The 19,222-nt window shown below is 37.3% G+C and overlaps 2 protein-coding genes and 1 pseudogene across 12 annotated transcripts in view; 2 read left to right on the top strand and 1 right to left on the bottom strand.

Moving 5' to 3' along the window:
• The window catches only part of LOC141434549 (uncharacterized), a 512,720-nt gene that overhangs the window by 348,529 nt on the left and 144,969 nt on the right, over window positions 1-19,222 (top strand). The gene's annotated exons all lie outside the window — the stretch shown is intronic.
• On the top strand, window positions 890-9,543 carry LOC141434313 (WD repeat-containing protein 13-like; annotated as a pseudogene).
• LOC141434322 (uncharacterized) lies at window positions 12,108-16,953 on the bottom strand. Its single transcript, XM_074096731.1, has 5 exons — window positions 16,654-16,953; window positions 16,110-16,224; window positions 14,335-14,445; window positions 13,376-13,502; window positions 12,108-12,285 (listed from the first exon to the last, which is right to left on the bottom strand). Exons 1-5 carry the CDS (start codon window positions 16,885-16,887, stop codon window positions 12,216-12,218), a joined length of 657 nt encoding a protein of 218 aa, XP_073952832.1. The 5' UTR covers window positions 16,888-16,953; the 3' UTR covers window positions 12,108-12,215.

The following is a 19,222-nucleotide window of genomic DNA, read 5'->3' as shown; positions in this document are numbered from 1 at the left end:
AGATTGATTTATTTTAAGTTTAAGTTTTTTTTTTTATGGAATAGGGGGCAAACGGATTACCTGATGGAACGGTGTATAATGTTATTAACTACCGACACCGTTCGATTTTTCATAACATCGAGATTTCAGGGTAGTTTTGATATAAGTTATTACTTATTTAGGCCGCCTATTGCTTACCTTGTAATTTTTCTCCGTGTAAACCTGTTTTCTGTATCGCTCACTATTTCTGGTGTACAATAAAGAGTAATTGTATTGGTTGTAATGTACTTAAGAGATAAAAAACATGTGCTCGATTCTGCAATAATAAACAACAATGAAAAAAAAATAACTCAATTATTGTATAAAATGTGCAATAGCATTCCAACTTTTTGAATTCAGAGCTTTCACATTTTTTACTAGGCGTCATCACTGAAATTAAAAAATCCTTACTTTGGTCTATTGTAAAGGTTGCCTGAAAGAGATCGCTCTGAAGGGATAAGGCCGCCTATTGGATTATCTTGGAAAATCTCTATATACCTGTGTTTTCTGTACTGCTTACTATGTGTTAGTGTCAATAAAGAGTTTATTCTATTGTATGTATTTAATTGGCATTGTTTTTGCATTTGTAAGCTAGGATTATTATTTAAGTTCAAGCTACATTATTAACGCTGTAGTTTACCGTTTGACGTTTCACCATCAGGCATCTGTCAATGTCAAGTCAAACAGCAAACAAAACGTCAAACAGACGCCTATGTTGTATTTTGTATTTGTTTTCTAGTAAAATTTAATCAACTAACTTGGTATGTACAACATAGGTAATAATAACACTGTTTTAGCGCCTCAATAATAATAGCTACCAAGAGCGATGTTGTTGTGGGAAATTAGATAAATACAAGAACAGTTTGGCACCATGGCTGCGGCAATTTCAACAACAGATATTCGCTTGGACGCTCGTTTCAACGCGTACAGGCTCCAAATAATCCCAACTTTAGTAAGTAATCCATGCAGTTGCTGATCCGTAAATAAATTAATAGAATAGTGATTTATTGACTTTAGTGTTTTGTTGTGTGGCAACAAGGGAATATTTGTGTTTGTATCAAGTATATTATTTATTACATGTTCTTAGTTTGAAAACAAACTAAGATATATATGTTATTTTTTCAGAAACCTTATATATTCGTCGTCGAAGCCAACTGCTCAGAGAAAATTCAAAAATTTAAAGTAAGTTGTAGGTACTACGTAATACTAAACTGCTTATGCAATATATTATTGAGGGGTTTTTGTATTTTTTTTTAAATTACAGACATAGAAACAATAAAAAAGTATATATACATCAGGAGTCAGCTTCTGCTACGGCGATATGGGGTGGCAGGAAACAACATTCTATCAGTCTGCCTCTTCTCGCCAGAGGTCGAGCAGTAAGGTATTACAGTATATATTAATTATACCTGCCCTTCCTAAGCCACAAGGAAGTATCTTCAAAAAAAACAAGCTAATAATACTATTGTGTAGTTTAAGAAACATTCTGCATTACATGGTAATAAATTACTCAGAGGTTCTACAAACATATTTCGTCTAACAACCTCACTTTGAAAAGCAGTTATTGTGTAGCTCCCCTATTTTTATTTCACCTTAAGAAGTCGCAGCAAGTAGCGCTCAACTCCGCGTTGAGATCACGCGCTAACGCTTTAAATGGTTGTTGTTTCACTAGAGTAAGACAGGGCGCTAGAAAGAAAGCAAGAAGCGCGCTAGCGGGAAGGCGGAGCTAAGAAGACATGTCACAGTAAACAATATTGCAGTAAATATCTTCATAGCAATGGTGAAATTATTGCAGTATATAAGTAGAAATATACAGTAAGAACATCTTAGACCAAGATTATAATATATAAGCGCGGGAGGCAGCTACCGCTAGGATATTATTTGGCGTTCCAAAACGGTAAATGTAGAACATTACACTACACATTACGGCTTTAAACTTTTTTACTGCCCAGGTGAGTAACACAATTTTACGTCGCAAGTATTGCACTATTTGTACCTTTTATTTTTCATGCTTTACTATATTAGTTTTATTGATTTATTTTCATCGATTTGATTGATTTTTAGGTGTAAAAAAATAAAAAAATATGTAGAAACTCTTTTGTTTGTGGTTTCACACCTTGATTGCCTTGACCTTAGACGAAGATTCTACTTTATGCACTAGAGCATAAAAAGTTATTGTATGTTGCCTAGATGCAGCATGAACACGCACTTTACGAGCATGAGAAGTGAAATAGTCGATTGTACAACAAGAGCATAAAACGAGCCATTTTACGACGTTTACGATTTTAAGACGTTCGTTCCGGTACGGCGAGGGTGGATAGACACGTCGAGGGAAAAATGGGTTTAATGCTCGAGTTTTACACTGCTTTTTACTTCGATTAATTCGAGGAAATAGCAACAGTGGAAACAATGGTTCACTTACTATGTTTCTTTTATTTTTCATGAATTACTATATACATAATTCTATTTTTTATTTTATTGATTTATTTTGATTGATTTGGTTAATTTTTAGTTTTATATAAATAAATAAAAAAGTTAAAAACTTTCTGTTTGTGGCTGGTTGACACCTGATTAGCTTGGTCTTAGACAAAGATTTTATTTTATGCACTAGAGCATAAAAAGTCATTTTATGTCGCTTAATCTCAGCATAAAAACGAACTTTACGAGCATGAGAAGTGAAAAGTATAATATCTATAGACTACAACATCAACTTGATTGGACACATTGAAGATTGGGTGTATTGAATAAAATAAAAAAGTCATACAATATTGTGTTTTATTTTTTAATACATACAAGTATGAAAATTCGCTTATTTTTAAGAACTCTCTCGTATCGGTAACTTTCTAGGTAGACGCGGATCTATAATTTCAGGTAGTATGCATTCCATGTAAAATTTCTCAATTTATTTAATATGCTCTCCCAGAATCCTGTATCCTTTTCGATTTTTTCGAATAATATGCCTTTTGGAGTCCACACCACGAAGATACAGTATCTTTTTTTTGTAATATTTAACTGACCTTGTACTTGATAAAAGTAGTTGTGATTTTGCTTCAGTTTTATTTTCTGAGGATCACTTTCGTCCAACACACAGAAAGTAATTTTTTTCTTTAAAATAGCTTCTGTTGGCGTCATATTTGCCGCCGAAGCTGGGCATTTGATCTCCACAATTGTTTCTTCGTCTATGACTCCGTCGGGACTCGCGCCTAAATACTGGTGTTCCTCGAGGATGTATAACCCACAAGGTGATACTTGCACTCCTAGTGCAGCTTCAGTCTCTTTTAAAGCGATGGGCTCATTCTCATTGCCGTATCTAGTAGCATCGCTACCTTTAAAATTGCTATATAAGAGTGTTTTTATAATATTTTTACACGACGTGGCAGCTCTTCTCTTACATATTTGACCAAACACTGACGCAGTAAGGCGTATTTTTCGTTGTTTGATCCATTCAGGGTTCGTTGCCTGCCCAACGGTATCTTTTTGGATATTTTCAAGTTCTATTTTACTTTTTGAAAAGTCTGCTAAGAGTGCTTGTTTTCTTTTTTCGTAGTGCTCAACTTCCATATCTGGTTCTTTTTCGATATCACCGTAATGTTCATCGGGTCCTGCGATACGTTTTCTTCGTTTTGATTTTTTGTCTTGGCTTGATTTTCTTTTCGCCTTTTCTGCCTGCCTCTTCTCATACTTCTGCGTGTAAGTCCCCAGTTCTTCATTTTTTGTTAATACTTTACTCATGGTTGCTACAAGACTCCCGGTGTTTCTTTTTGTAGCAGCTGCGTAGCAACGGGACTCATAAGATCCACGAAGGGAGTAATTTATTCGTTTGCCTCCTATAAATTTTGCGATTAGTGCATTAAACTGCTCAACAATATTGTTTGTTTGCCCCATAAGGAGACTTTCGGCATTGTTTAAAATAGGACTTATAGCGGTGTATATGTCATACCACAAGCCACAATCTTTCATTTGGCCTATGAAGTTTTCTTCGCCTGGTTTCGGGCCATTACAAAAATATGTTTTGCAGTTGGCATGCTCACCAAAAACGTGGCAAGGCCCGTTTCGTAGGTCTTTTTTTAATTCATTTACTTTCTCAGTAAAAGTTTTCCCTTCCATTTTCGAAGAAAAGTCTATTGCTCCTTTAATTGCCTTTCGTAGTCGCAATATGTTATCATTTAGGCATTTCCTCATGATAATAGGGACAGGTCCTTGTTTATTTTCAGTTTTTTTTGTCAAATTTCTCAATTTAGTGCAATAATTTCGTAATAAATGATTACTGCATTCTATTTTGTGTATAGCAGTGGAGTGGCCATATGGCAATGCTTCGTTTAAAGCACTCATGACACTGCTATCGCCATCACCAATAAGTTTGGTGTATTTCAAGCCATGCATATTTATGCTGCATTTAAAACCTTCTACTACACCGTCGGCTTCCATTGCTGTGGAGCTACCAGACCAGTTTTTAAAACATTTATGTTTCTTGACCTCAATCTTTTTATTACTTGCAACAGCGCATACAGAGCAATAAGAATTCCGTATTCCTAAAAAGAGAACCTTTTTAGTTTCATACCCAATAATGCACGCTACCCCGGATAATGAATTATAATTGCTGGTACGATATGATCTTTTTCCCACGATGCGTCCGCTACTACTGTGATGTAGGGAACGCCATCAGCGTCTACGTTTCCTTTTTCAATTGCCATTTGTTTTTCTTCGAGTCCTGCCTCAAACATGCTCTTCAAAGAGATATCTTTTAAAACATCCCCAAGCAACAAATTCTCTTTCCCAAATGTTTTCTCCGCTATACATGGCATATCTAAATGAGCGCAAAGCTCATCTAATTGGGAAAAGCCACTACCCGAACATACGACTGCTTGAACAACATTTTTATTAATTTTAGACTCTAGTTTTTCATTATTAAATGCTTCTTTTTTGCCACACATTTTGCATTTGAAAAGAAAAGTTGACTGGAATCCGATTCTCGACTCCTTCACAAAATCCATATCTTTAAAGCTGCAATTAAATGGACTATGATCCACAGCCTTCATTTGTTCAAATAAATATTGAACATTGAAAATTCGTCGACCTGTCATTTTACGTACGACTTCCTCATTGCTATCATGATCAAGTTCAATTTGTAATGATGGTGTCGAGGACGGAGTACTCGGACTCAAATTTCTGAAAGGAAAAAAAAGTTACGTTATATTTATACCATGCAAGGTTAAATCAGAGTATACGGTGAAATAAAAATATTTGATACTGCATTATGAGGCGTACACTACTACAGAAAACTTCTAACGCCGGTGACGCTATGCAAAAAATACGTTTCGATTTTCGGTGCCATATTGTGCGCGCGACTACATTTTTAATACAAGCTTTTTGCTGACTGTACTTGCATTTTCATCCAAACTACTTTTCCGTACCAAATGTGGAAGAAGTGGGTCAAATTCAACTCGCAAGATTTTACCTGCACATACATTCATAGGTACATACATTGCAACTATTGCAAGGTAAAAGCTTGTAAAAATAATAATAAAAACACCAACCTGCTAAAATTTTGAAATTGAGGCGGAGGATCGGTATTGTTATCACTATCAGACTGCTCACTGGCATGCTCTCCGGTGCCAAGCGTACTGCACATGTAAAAAATACATACATAGTGAAATGACGTCAGTCGCCATTAGTCAAAGTAATAACAGAGACTACCAGAGGTAATACTTCGTTCGTAATACCTTACTTATCGCCCTTAATGAACAATGGGATATTATAGTGCTATGACCTGTATAAGTGAAATAACAGAAGTGCGGTGTACATCGATCAAGATAATAAACTGAAATCATCTTTAATAGCCGTGTCAATATAGGTACGAGTAGGTACTAGTCTCAGTGCAGTTGCAGTCAAGAGCGAAAATAAAACTACAAGTGAAAAACGTAAGTAGCTGTGAAATAAGTTTTTGGTAAAAAAAAAAATCTGTTCAAGCTTTTTTTTTTGCTGACTGTACTTTTTGTCGACTTTACTAGCATTGTTACCTATTAAACTACATCATACGAAATTTCAAGTCGATGCCATTAACCGTTGAAGAATTCCGTCCTGCGGAGACGATCCTGGCCGGACTACCAGGATGTCAGCTACCAGATTATTGTATTGTCACGCAATTCACATAAGTATACCAAATTTCAAGTCAATTCGACCACTGAAACTGAGTCAAATTCAACTCGCAGGATTTGAGCCTCACATACATACATACGAGTACATAGGTACATACATTGCAAGTTAAATAAAAGATTGTAAACTAGTAAAAATAATAATAAAAACACTAACCTGCTTAAATTTAGAGGTTGAGGTGGAGGATCGGTATTGTTATCACTATCAGACTGCTCACTGGCATGCTCTCCGGTGCCAAGCGTACTGCACATGTGAAAAATACATACATGGTGAAATGACGTCAGTCGCCATTAGTCAAAGTAATAACAGAGACTACCAGAGGTAATACTTCGTTCGTAATACCTTACTTACCGCCCTAATACACAATGTGCTATTACAGTGCTATGACCTGTATAAGTGAAATAACAAGTTTGTGTGGTGTACCTACGTCGTACAAAAATAATAAATAAAGGTACGAGTACGAAAATTCATTTTTAATACAAGCTTTTTTGCTGACTGTACTTTTTGTCGACTTTACTAGCATTGTTACCCAAACTACATTTATTTTGTACCTATACCAAAAACAAGTCGATAACATTGTAACAGTTGAAGAGTTCCGTCCTTCGGAGACGATTCTGGCCGGACTACCAGGATGTCAGCTACCAGATTATTGTATTGTCACGCAATTTACATAATTATGCAAAATTTCAAGTCAATCCGACTGCTAGAAGTTGGTCGAATGCAAGATTTGATTACAGACAAATATCGGGACAGGTGAAACTAAATAAAAGCTTGTAATAGAGGACAAGGAAGAAAAATCTTACGCTACTGTCCTAGTTATAACTTACCTATTAGGATTAATGTTTTCTTTTTTGACGAGCCGGTCCTTTTTTTTTCCTACGAGCCGATAACCATAATCTTGTCTTCGATGATCTTTTCACTTCTGGAAACAAGAACATTAATAATTATTTTTTATGGGAGCGCCATAGTTCGCATAGGTACTCTTTTCTCTTTTCTAGTAAAACCATAATTATTTTTTGTCCAAATCATCGTTTGTCAGTATGCGAGCCGATATATGGACCCATTTTTTATAAGTACTTGGTAATATTGACTAAAATGCATCTAGGTAGGTACTTACCCTGTTTATCCATTTTTGTAACATAAAAATGCAAAGTCCATATAAGAAAGCCAAGGTCGTCGAACAGTATGTGCACACACACCACCAGTATCACCAAGAAATATCAAATCCGTTATCAGTCCAAGTCGTAAGTAGTTAGATCGCGTTTATGATACGAAGAGAATTCACCAAAATAATATTACGTAACTCTCGCGCACAGCTGACGAGTCACTACTAACGAGCGACGCACGCACACGCAGGGCCAGCGTAAACCAAGGACAAAGGGCGGCGCGTACCGCCCTCCCCGTACCGTTCCCCCGCGCTAGAGTGATTCGCTGCAGATTCGCATAAAAAATGTATAGTTTTTTTACTGATTTTCGTAGTTTCGTTCTCATTTGAAAACCACAAAATCATTTCGGAAAAATGCTTTTTCTTATGAAACTACATAGTTTAGTCGATGCCGGAAATAGGTTTTGACTTCAATCTGAACTATATTTTGGCCGTAGTATTTAACCGAACTGCACAGGGTTTTTGGCTCTTAAAATGCAAAACTTGTACTCGTTCTATTTTCTTTGTAATACCATTTCAAGAGTCATAAACTAATTTCAGGCCTAGATATGCCTTATCTCATTGTATTTACAAAAAATCATGATGATGCTACTTGTTATTTTAAAATAAGGACGTAACTACGATTTGTATGGAGAATCAAGCTTGCTGCGGACTCTTAAAAATCTCAAATGAACATATTAGTCTAGTCTGGGAGTTTTATTTAAACCTATTTTCTTATGAGACTTCTTACCAGAGAGAGCACTAATATGCAACTTATAACCCTTAGGCCCCCCTCTAGGCCTCCAGCACCCCCAAAGGGGGCAATATCCCCACTTTCGGAATGACTGATATAACTCACTGTTTATTTTGGGATACCCCTTTTGGCTTAGGATGGCAGTATATTACTACTACATTACCACTATTTTTTTGATAGCCTATAGTGTCCCACTGCCTGAAATAGAGTCATAATGGGAGTGGTGGAGATCAAGAGGGGAGGCCTTTGCCCAACAGTGGAACCACCACTACCACTATTACTGTTAATAAATTGAATATATTTGGAGCTTAGAGAAAAGTGTTCTTAGATGTAGGTAATGTTTTTTTTTTAATTTCAGGCTAGCCTAGCTCTTGATGATTTTCAACCAGGTCTAGTAATAAGAAGAATGATATGTCAATATCAGAAAACTATGCGTTCACAGGAGTTCATCATATTTTTGACCAGGTAACCAAACACAATGTTTGATATGATTCTAACTCAAAAAATTGCAAATAATTTGCTTTTTCAGACATTTAATGTTTTTTTTTAATTATTGTCCCATCTACTGTTGTTAAAATAAATGATCAGAATTGGTTCCAAGTTTTTGCGTGTTAAATGTCTCCGTCTTGACTGATGAATCCATTTCAGGTGGCTGAATGACAAAAAAAAAAAAACATAATTAAAATATGCTTGTGTGAACTTCATACTCGTCAACAGAACAATACTTAAAAAAATACACATACTGGGGGTGATTACTAGTATATGGAATAGAACAAGCATCGATAATTGAGATTATCGATATAGGAACTCACTACCTATCATAAAATCTTGCCCCGTGGATTCCTATGTCTGGCACAACCATTGAATACATATTGCATTCCAGCACTCCGAACAAGTGAGTGTAGTGAAGTTCGCGAACAACGACCGGTCGAAGTTGGCGTGCGCGTCGCACGACGGTTCCGTATCCATCTGCGACGTGACCGCGTCGCCGCCGCGCGTCAGCTTTGTACTCGAGGGGCACTCGCAGCCCGTCACAGGTGAGAGTATACTCTTGAATAGTAACCGGGTGGAAGCCGCCTCATGACTCACAGACCAGCCATTTTTTTACTAGCGACTTTTTTTACTAGCAACTTATTTGTTTTCAACATATTCAGATTGAGGGTAGTTGTTTGGAAGTTGTGGACTTATGGTACGGTAATGGTATGGTGTATGGCGCGTGGTGCAGGTTTGTGACTGGTCGGCCAGCAACGAGCTGGTGGTGAGCGTGGCGCTGGACGGTCTGCTGTGCGTGTGGGACGTGGCGCGGCGCTGTCGGCTGCGCGCGGTGCGTGACCAGCTGGGCGCGTCGCTGCTCGCTGTCGCCTTCCAGCCCGCCAATAACAACATGGTCATTGTATCCTTTCAGATATATACTGAGCGGGAAAAAATCAACCTTGATATCTGCCAAATCCACATTACACAATTTAATTAGGTAGTTTATTTGGGGATCGTTCTTACCTATGTTAGGAACATATATAAAAAAACTTCAGCTTTTTTAAAATTACGAAGGTTTGGCTATCGCGGGCTCTGGTCCATTTTGGCTAATACTATTTTTAAAAGAAAAAACTATGATATGTGCAACGGGGCTAATTCACCATACTAACTGTCTATTTAAGTGATTATTGTAGCAGTCTATGTATGTACAGTCAGCGTCATATAGTACGTAGCAGTCAAGATCACCAAATACTTGGAAACATACAAATAGTCATTACCAGTGAATCAGTCAAAGCGGTCAAATTGTTCGAGAAATCCATCGTGTACAAATATAGTGGAGCACGCACGTCGCCAAATACTTTATAACATTCAAGCCGACATTATACCGTAGCAGCCAAAGTATCCAAAAGTATGGGACACCGCAGGAAACTTGACTTTATTACATACCGTGTAAGGTCCAATGATCCAGTTAGCTAGTCCTCTTAATATAATGTGAACGGTGTTCCATTTTCAGTCTCTTGGTGCAAAATGCACATGTCATTACCTTTTTCATTAAATAAAAACTCTTTTATAATGTAATTATACTGGCCAATTCAAGCCATATTAAAAGGAAATCCGTTAATCCGGAATTCTGACAATGTAAAAAAAATGTGTAAAAAGCCGTCAGGCTCCAAATGAAAGAGACGGAACGATCACTGACAAGTTGGTACTCTTTTCGGTGATTGTCAAAAACAAAAAGTAGAATCTGACGTGTTAATTCGCACTCAACACGAGATTAAACCTTAAACCTTTTATATAAAGCTCAGTTTTCTAGTGTGTCCCATACTTTTGGATATTATGGCTGCTACGCTACTAGTGGTGATGTGCGTGCTCGATTTATTTGTACGCGATGGATGTCCTGAGCAATTTGATCGCCTTGATTGGGTCAATGTTAACGACTATTTGGATGTTTCCAAGTATTTGGTGATCTTGACTGCTACGTACTATATGACGCTGACTGTACCACCGTAATAGCATCAAGACTACTCGTCCGATTTTAATAAATAAGGTGTCAATCGATTCGTTATTTAGATAATCTTATACCTTTAAACGCGCAATTCTTGTATATATACTATATGTATAACATATTTCGGGGATCTCGGAAACGGCTCCAACGATTTCGATGTTATTTGGTATGTAGGGGATTTCAGGGATGAAAAATCGATCTAGCTTGGTCTTATCTCTGGGAAAACGCTTGGTACCGAGTTTTATCCCATAAAACTCACGTCTTTAATCGAGTCTAGCTCAACATTTTTCGGATTAATTGAAACAACACACACATCAATAAAAATGACGATGAAAATGTGGGTAGTTGCGTGCAGGTATTAGTTTTGTCCGGTAGTCGCGCGAGCGGAGCAGTAGCGCAAAGCACAGTGCACGTGTTGCAGCAGCCGCCGTGGTGTGTGCTCCGAAAGAAAGAAAGAAAGAAAGAAAATACATTTATTCAACACAAGACACAACAATAGTATTAAGTACAAATAGACAACACGTAGGAAAGTATGTGTCATTGCGGTTGTGAATCGGACACTAGCTCAGCATAATGCTGAAGCGTTAATAATAAACACCCCAGCGATGATCTTTCAACCAGCACCGTTGGTGACCCTCGGACCGCTACAAAGATATACTACACAGTTTTATTACTATACATAAGACAACATAAATAGATAATTTGTAAACTATGAAACATATTATTTATTTATGTTATGGGTTACGAATTAGCCCGAAACATGTCTAGCTAAACGCAATTAAAGATGTGAGTTATCCCGTATATTTCACTATGTATGAGTCTTAATAATTTCATGTTCAAATCATTTTAGAAACACATCTTAAAGTAGATTTCATACAGGTTGCCTCTTAACACGGGGCTTTAAATGAAAAGATTGGTTCTAGGTACTCGCAGAACTGAACTACTTTTAATCCGAAACTTTGAAATTTTTTTTTAGTTCAGTTCCAGTTCTATAACACGTTTTTCAACGATCCCGCACATCACTACTCGTTGTTGCAACATGGAATGGGATTGAAAAGGCGTTTCATTCCACTATGGCAATATTGCCTGGGTGCAGTTTGAGTAGGAAGAACGAAAACGATCGCAGCGCTTGAAGTGACCAAAGTGCCCACATTTTGTAACTATAGACGGCCGTTTTCTGTCAAACGTCATACGCCTGTAATTTTATTCTCGCTTTTTACTTACTTTTGCTATAAAAACCTCGCTCCTTTGCTCGGAGTTATTTTTTGATCAAATCGTGATTTTTTGGAGATACGTGCCTATTCAAATAAATAAATAAATAAAAATCAAAACAAAGAGAACTCAGTCTCGTCTCACCGTGCTTTGAACCCTAGACATCCAGTTTGCATTTTTTTGCAAAACCCCGGCGACAGAAGCGATAGAATCATACCAAAAACACTCTTCTCGCTACTCACCGGCGGTGAGATTGCCTAAACCCGCTACCACTTATTATTTTAAATAATAATAAGGCGAACATAAATTCTAAACTAATAAAACAAACGGAACCACTGGAAAAATATTTAATTAAATACTTCAACTCTAAAAACACAAATAAACGAAACTATCTATAAAACGTATTAAGTTGTCACAAATTGTTAGTAAAATTATTTTTGACATCAAATACATTATGAGATCATTTTCCTTTGCATTATACAGTGGCTTAGAGCCGGAGCGTGACCTGGCGGGTCCATGGACCTGATAAAATCAAAAATATAATAAGCAGAGAGCGGAATTTTCGTAGCACTTTTGACCTGTCATAGAGAATTCTCACTTATCGACTTCCGATATACATAATATCGAACAACATTATATAGGTAGTATAGAAAAGATTAAAAGTAGAGGTAAACAATAGGTGGCCTTACGTTAACGAGTGATTTCTTCCAATTAACTTTCGAGCAATTGGTAATGTGAAATAGACATTAAATGCAATGAAAACAATGAATAGTAACCAATTTCTAATTTAATAATTTCAGTTCAGTGTTTTTTTCAATTTTATGTTGAAAGTCTGTCTGAATTTAATTTCTCTATAAAAGAAATAGGTGTTTTTTTTTCGGTTTTAAACTACTTCTTTTACAGTCAAATATCCATTTGTATGCGGAAAAAGAACGCTCTACATGACATGATAAGTTTACGAAATCTAATTTTAAAGTCTAATATATCGACATCATTTAGGTAGAGTCGATAAGGGAGAATAAATCACTATAACAGGTCAAAAGTGCCGAGAAAATTCCGCTCTCTGATAATAAGAAAAGAGCTTAGATTAGATTAGATTTTTAGAAAAATCTGGCTCTGTCCATTGGAGGACAATTTTGCCGGTGTCTAGTAGTTTTTGCCGTTGTACGGTAAAAAAAAAGCTTAATATCATAAATACCAAAGTAACTCCATCTGACTGTCTTACCTTTTCACACTAAAACACCTAAAGCTCAAGCAGTTTACTGATTTAGGACCATTTCGAGATATTCGCATTTTTTCCTTGTCGTCACGAATACATGTTGTCTTTCCTTCTTGTTTTAAGCCAATTTAGATAAAATTTGGTATGAAGATTTTTTGATGCTCCACAAAGGGAATTAAAAATTCCGCAGTTCCCGCGGGTAGCGGGGATTTGTTCCCCAGAAACCCTTTTATACCCACTCACACAACACAACGTATTTTCGCAAAACACAACCCTTCTTTTTGGTGGCAATTGGGTAAACACTAGGGCAAACACGAGAACATTACATCATGGAGAACGTTCATCATAGAAAATGTTCATCATAGGGAATGTTTATCATGGATAACTACTTACTTGGGATGGTTGGTGTCCCAGGCCTGAAGTTTTTGGCACAAAGCCTGGACCTTTGGGGTCGAAGGAACGCCACTAGGGCGTTTAGGAACCATCCGGCACAACTTGCAGAACTTACTGCAACAGCACGCTGTGAACATTATTATTATTACATTATTATTGATTAAATTGTCGTTGCACACATTGAAACCACCTTTAAAGATAAACTGGACTTAATTAAACCTGGTTTCTCGTCATTATATTATGCGTGCTTCGCCATATTGCATCAAGCCGAGCTATACATAGGTACACGACGAAGTTTCTCAAAGTTTCTTTGGATGGTTTTTTTACAATTTACTTTGCGCAAGTATGTACAGTCAACTACAAGAGATCGACACGGTCAAAGTTACAAAAATACGAGTTTACCACCACTGTTCACCAGGAAGATAATTCTAGAAGCTTTGCGCTGGATTCCAAAATTACATTTCTGATTTCTCGAGCTAGGTATCCCCGCCAGTAAAATCAACACCATAACGAAAGATGCACCCAGGTAACGCTTTATAGTGTATTTATGTTTAGTAATTCGCGCGTATCAGTGATTGTTTCTTTGTTAATGTATGAGTGCCCTAATACCAAACCGCTGATCTTCATAACACAGGTTATCCTAGCATGAAGATCAGAGGATCTTTTCTTAAAGTATTTAACAAACCTTTCATCTAATGCCTTTACTTTCATTGTTATGTATAATTCTTGCAACTAGATCTTATTATAGTTAAGATGTCAGATTTGTAAGTGCATGCGTGTTTATTATCCAATAAATTATTATTATTACTAATTATTAAACCTTTACTTTGTTTAATTCTATGATGTAGTAACTACGTTAGAGCTCCATAGAACTAAAGTGGCTGACCCACCAATGCATAACGTCGCCGATTTGATCAACGGCCCCAAGTTTGGCGTGTAGAGCGTTTGAGTTGACTCACTTTTTGGCTTCACAGGGACGGCCTTATTCGACTCGGCCTCAGAGTATTCCTGGGGACCCATGGAACAATGCGACTGCTGCAGTTTCGCCTCGAATATACGGTTGATCAGCCCTATAACAGTGGCAGACGGGTGTGCATGTATTTTCAACGAAACAAACTTTACCACTCTAAGGGCCTACGCTAGCTGGCGCGGGTGCACGGATCAGGCGCGGGTTCACGGATCAGGCGCACGCGACGTGTGCAGTTAGCGCTGCTCATACTATTTTTCAAGATGAGGCCACCTGCTCCGTGCAAACCGCGTCAACTAGCGTAAACAGGCCCTAAGGTCGCGGACACGAAGTCAGCGGGCAGTGGCGCGGCGAGCATGTTCTCTGTTCATTCTCACTTCATTTTCACTTCATATGTACGTTTTATGAGCAATCAATGTTTTTTCTTTCTTTTCATTACGGTGCTACCAGGTAACCGCTGTGCGGAAAGCGTTTCGACCGCGCAATGAATAGTACCACTACCATGAGTTTACAGTGACCGTACTCGATAGCGACGGCGTAAATTATTTGTATGGAGAATTGTACAGCGCCTCTACAAATAATTTACGCCGTCGCTATCGAGTACGGTCACTGTATACTCATGGTACTGTACAGAGAACACCGTGTTCCTGCCCCCGCCTCTGCTCGTTGACTTCGTTGCCGTGGCCTAAGAATTTATGTTTACATGCATTGCTTAAAACGATAAAGACTATTTACACTTACATGTCAATGTAACAGCAGATTCTTCATCCTACACTGAAAAAAAGGATAGCTGAACTAGTTAGGCTACTTGACGTTTATGTTGTTTTTGGAATCTTTTGTATTTTTTATTTCAATTCCAAATTTTTACTTTTACGGTCATCCCGTAAAACCTAAATTGAAAATACAAACTAAAATATAGATGCACAGAAAAACCAGAAAAATAAGACCAACACTGGGAATCGAACCCAGGTCCTCGGTATTCACTACACCACTGTTGGTCAACGGCACAGACACGAATTTTCCCTATGCACCTCATATCTCAGCTTGTTTGTTTCTTATTTAGCCACTTAAACAGTGACGCTAGCGACATCTATACCGTAGCCATCATCGAGAAACTTTCGGCATTCCATTGGAACTAACCGCTCACCCGGACAAGAGATGTCGTTATGAAGCAATCAAATTAAGATTGTTTTTTTATTGGAATCTTTTTGTATTTTTTATTTCAATTCCAAATTTTTTACTTTTACGGTCATCCCGTAAAACCTAAATTGAAAATACAAACTAACACCGCCACACCACTGTGTAGCGGTATAGCACGCGGTACAGAATACCGAGGACCTGGGTTCGATTCCCAGTGTTGGTCTTATTTTTCTGGCTTTTCTGTGCATCTATATTTTAGTTTGTATTTTCAATTTACTTGACGTTTAGCCAAAATGTACTAATTAGGAACCAAATTATGCTATATTGCAAAAATGATTTTGTAAGACATCACCTAACTTTTAGCTACTAGTAAACTTTAGTTTTGTAGTCACTCAGGTTATGTTACAAGCAATTTTTTTTTGTTACTGTTAGTAAATCTATTTTTTCAGTGTAGGTACTCTTAATTTTCCTTATCAAGAACTGTCATATGAAAGAAAATAAAGGGCTTCATGGAATTTATGAACCAACTGAAACGTGATCCACTGTGGAACTATTTCACTATAAAATGTCCTAATGTAATAAGGCTGGACTAAGTAGGCCGTAAGGCATGAAAATTTACTCTCATACCCCGTTCTTCATATTGTTCAAGTACGGACACCGCTGTTTTACTGAATTTAGGCGGTGTCAACTCGGAATCTGTGTCGATCGTGTTTTCAATTGATTTGGTGACCAATTCCTCGTCCTGTAATCAGTACTTACATTAAAGCCTATCAAACAATGTAGGTATTTACAAGCTTTTATTGAACATGATTGAACTTGCGTCTTGTTTGTTATTGTTGTTTTTTTTTATCAAATCTTGCAAGTTAATTTTGACTCGCTTCTACGACGACCGGATGGCCAAGTGGTTAAAAAACCTGACTACGAAGCTTGGGGTCCCAAGGTTCGATTCCCAGTTGGAGCAGATATTTGTATGATAATACGAATGTTTGTTCTCGGGTCTTGGATGTTCTCAATATGTATTTAGTATGTATTTATCTGTATAAGTATGTATATCCGTTGCCTAGTATCCATAGTACAAGCTTTGCTTAGTTTGGGACTAGGTCAATTGGTTTCAGGTGTCCCATGATATTTATTTATTTATTTATTAAAAGTGTTTTTTACCCATACTAACCGGTAAAACTAATATATGGTGCAAGTCATTCCGACTCTTAATATACTCCCAGAAAGCGCTACATTTCCTTTGAACCAATTCATTATCCAACTCCTGCACTGGAGCGAAGTCCAGGACAAGGCGCTGGGCGACCAGTGGCTCGCCGAGATTGTTCTCGCCAAACACTGTTGATGGCTTAGGTATAAACGAAACGTTTTCTAAATCAACGGACAGTGAATCTCGCGGGTCAACCATGTTTAGGACTGTCTAAAATGGGGTATAAAATATAAAAAAAATGTTTACATAAAACGTGTGTTGAGATCAAAAACTGGTTTTGACATCTGTGACAAACCGATGGCAGCAAAGTAAAAGAAGACATCTACAAAATAGCTATTTTACAGGAGAGCGTATTTAGTAAAAATAATGACTACTTTGAGATTAATGGACTGATTACCATGAAATTTTCTATGATGCATTAAAATAATGTTCTTTGGTGATTGTTCAACAGATTTTATTTCTGTAACATTATTTTATTGAAAAATTGTAGATGTCTTTTTTTACTTTGAAAGAGCTTAAACGTAGAGGAAGACATCTGCCTGATATCCGTTTATGCGTTGTTATGAAACAAACGCCTTTTCCGTTATAAAAAACGAATAAGCTAAGGTAAGAATCTCCGGTAAAACTTAGAGGAGTGTTTAGAGATAATCTAAACAACATGCAACGAGTATTCACCCTTTTTTTGATAACATTTTGTAGATGTCTTTATTTACTTTCCATTAATTATTTTATTCATATTATTAAATGAGTTATCTACCACTCAACCTCATCGCTGTCTATCATATAAATTCATTTATTTCGTTAAAAACCCCCAAAATATGTGTTAAATTAAAAAAATATTTTTTTGTTTTATTTTTGTTTACTCATAATTGTTTTTACGTACTCAAAAACTAAGTTATTTTTTAAAGTTTTACACTAATAAATTAAATAAATCAACAGTAGGTACAAGTAATAAAATTACGTACAAAAGATATCCCAAAACAAAACAATATAAACTGTAAAAATAAACCAGTATGTACTATAATAGTATAAATAATATAATGCTATAATGAATGTGGATAATACCAAAATTGTCGTCAATGGCCACATTGATCAGAGGCCCGTCATCGTTAGTGGAAATCTTCTTGATGTTGTTTCGGAGTACACATACCTCGGCCTGATTTTGCAGTTAAGGTACCAACACATGCTAGTTACTAGCACGAAAGCATGCTACTATTCAGCAAATGCTACTTACTAGCATGTGTGCATAGGGACGTGCTACTATTATAATAATAATAATCCCAGCCTATATACGACCCACTGCTGCGCACAGGCCTACTCTCAGAATGAGAGGGCTTGGGCTGTAGTTCCCACGCGGGCCCAGTGCGGATTGGGAACTTCACACACACCATTGAATCGCTTCGCAGGTTTTTGCAGGTTTCCTCACGATGTTTTCCTTCACCGTAAAGCTCGTGGTAAATTTCAAATGTAATTTCGCACATGAATTCCGAAAAACTCAGAGGTGCGAGCCGGGGTTTGAACCCACGATCCTCTGCTTGAGAGGCCATAGGTCAAACCACTCGGCCACCACGGCTTGCTACTATTAAGCATGCTTTTTCCTGTGTCATACAGGTACAGCAGGTACTAGCATGCTTATTAGCATGCTAATAACGAGCATAATGTAACAGTAGCCTTAGGTAGAACACAACTTTGAGAAGGAGGCCAAGAGAAGGATTCAGCTGGGCTGGGCAGCATTCGGAAAATTATGTCGAGTTTTTTCGTCAATTATATGTAATGTCTGAAAACGAAAGTTTTTAACCAGTGCGTCCTACCCGTCATGACATATGGAGCTAAAATGCGGCCCTGCCAGCTATGGAACGAGCTATGCTCGGAGTTTTTCTGAAGAATAAAATCCGCAACGAGACTATCCGACACAGAACTAAGGTCATCGACATAGTTCATAGAATTAACAACTTGAAGTGGCAGTGGGCTGGGTCATATCTGTTGAAGCACCGACAACCGCTGAAGATATTGAGTGGAGACCGCGTCTCGGCAAACGTAGTCCAAGACGCCCTCCGTTCAGGTAGAGGGACAATCTGCGAAAGGCTGGTGGTAAAAGCTGGATGTGTCTAGCCGAAGACAGGGCGCAATGGCGGTCTATGGGGGAGGCCTATGTCCGGACTGCTATTGCCTGATGATGAATAGTATAATCGATATTCTACCTACTACTTATATACCTATTAGGAAAAAAACAGATTGCTCGTCATCATCAGTCAAAATCTGTTCAGGCGTGTCGTTTCCAAAAAGCGGTAAGCTGCAAGCAATAGAAACTTAAGTACTTACTTAGGTTAAGAATTTTAATTCATTTGCTGTCTAATTAAAAAAAACAAACAAGTGTATGAAACCAATGTTAAAGTAATATATCTATTTGTTTAAATATTTAAAGAAAAACAAATAATTTCCTCATAGAAATTAGAAATAATAAATTTGTAGATTGAGACATATGCAAAAAGTATGACGTATAAACGGACAAGTGGCATGTGACTTTATTGAC

This window comes from Choristoneura fumiferana, chromosome 13 (genome assembly GCF_025370935.1).
Source record: "Choristoneura fumiferana chromosome 13, NRCan_CFum_1, whole genome shotgun sequence".
In the NCBI taxonomy this organism is placed as follows: domain Eukaryota; kingdom Metazoa; phylum Arthropoda; class Insecta; order Lepidoptera; family Tortricidae; genus Choristoneura; species Choristoneura fumiferana.
The sequence above is the reverse complement of the archived record's forward strand: the minus strand, read 5'-3'. Positions and strand labels throughout refer to the sequence as shown.

Coding starts and splice junctions, on each gene's coding strand:
- LOC141434322 (XM_074096731.1), bottom strand. CDS start 16,887: ATGGTTGACCCGCGAGATTCACTGTCCGTTGATTTAGAAAACGTTTCG. Junction 16,225..16,653: donor ACCATATATTAGTTTTACCG/GTTAGTATGGGT, acceptor TACTGATTACAG/GACGAGGAATTGGTCACCAA. Junction 14,446..16,109: donor TGAACAATATGAAGAACGGG/GTATGAGAGTAA, acceptor CCACTGTTATAG/GGCTGATCAACCGTATATTC.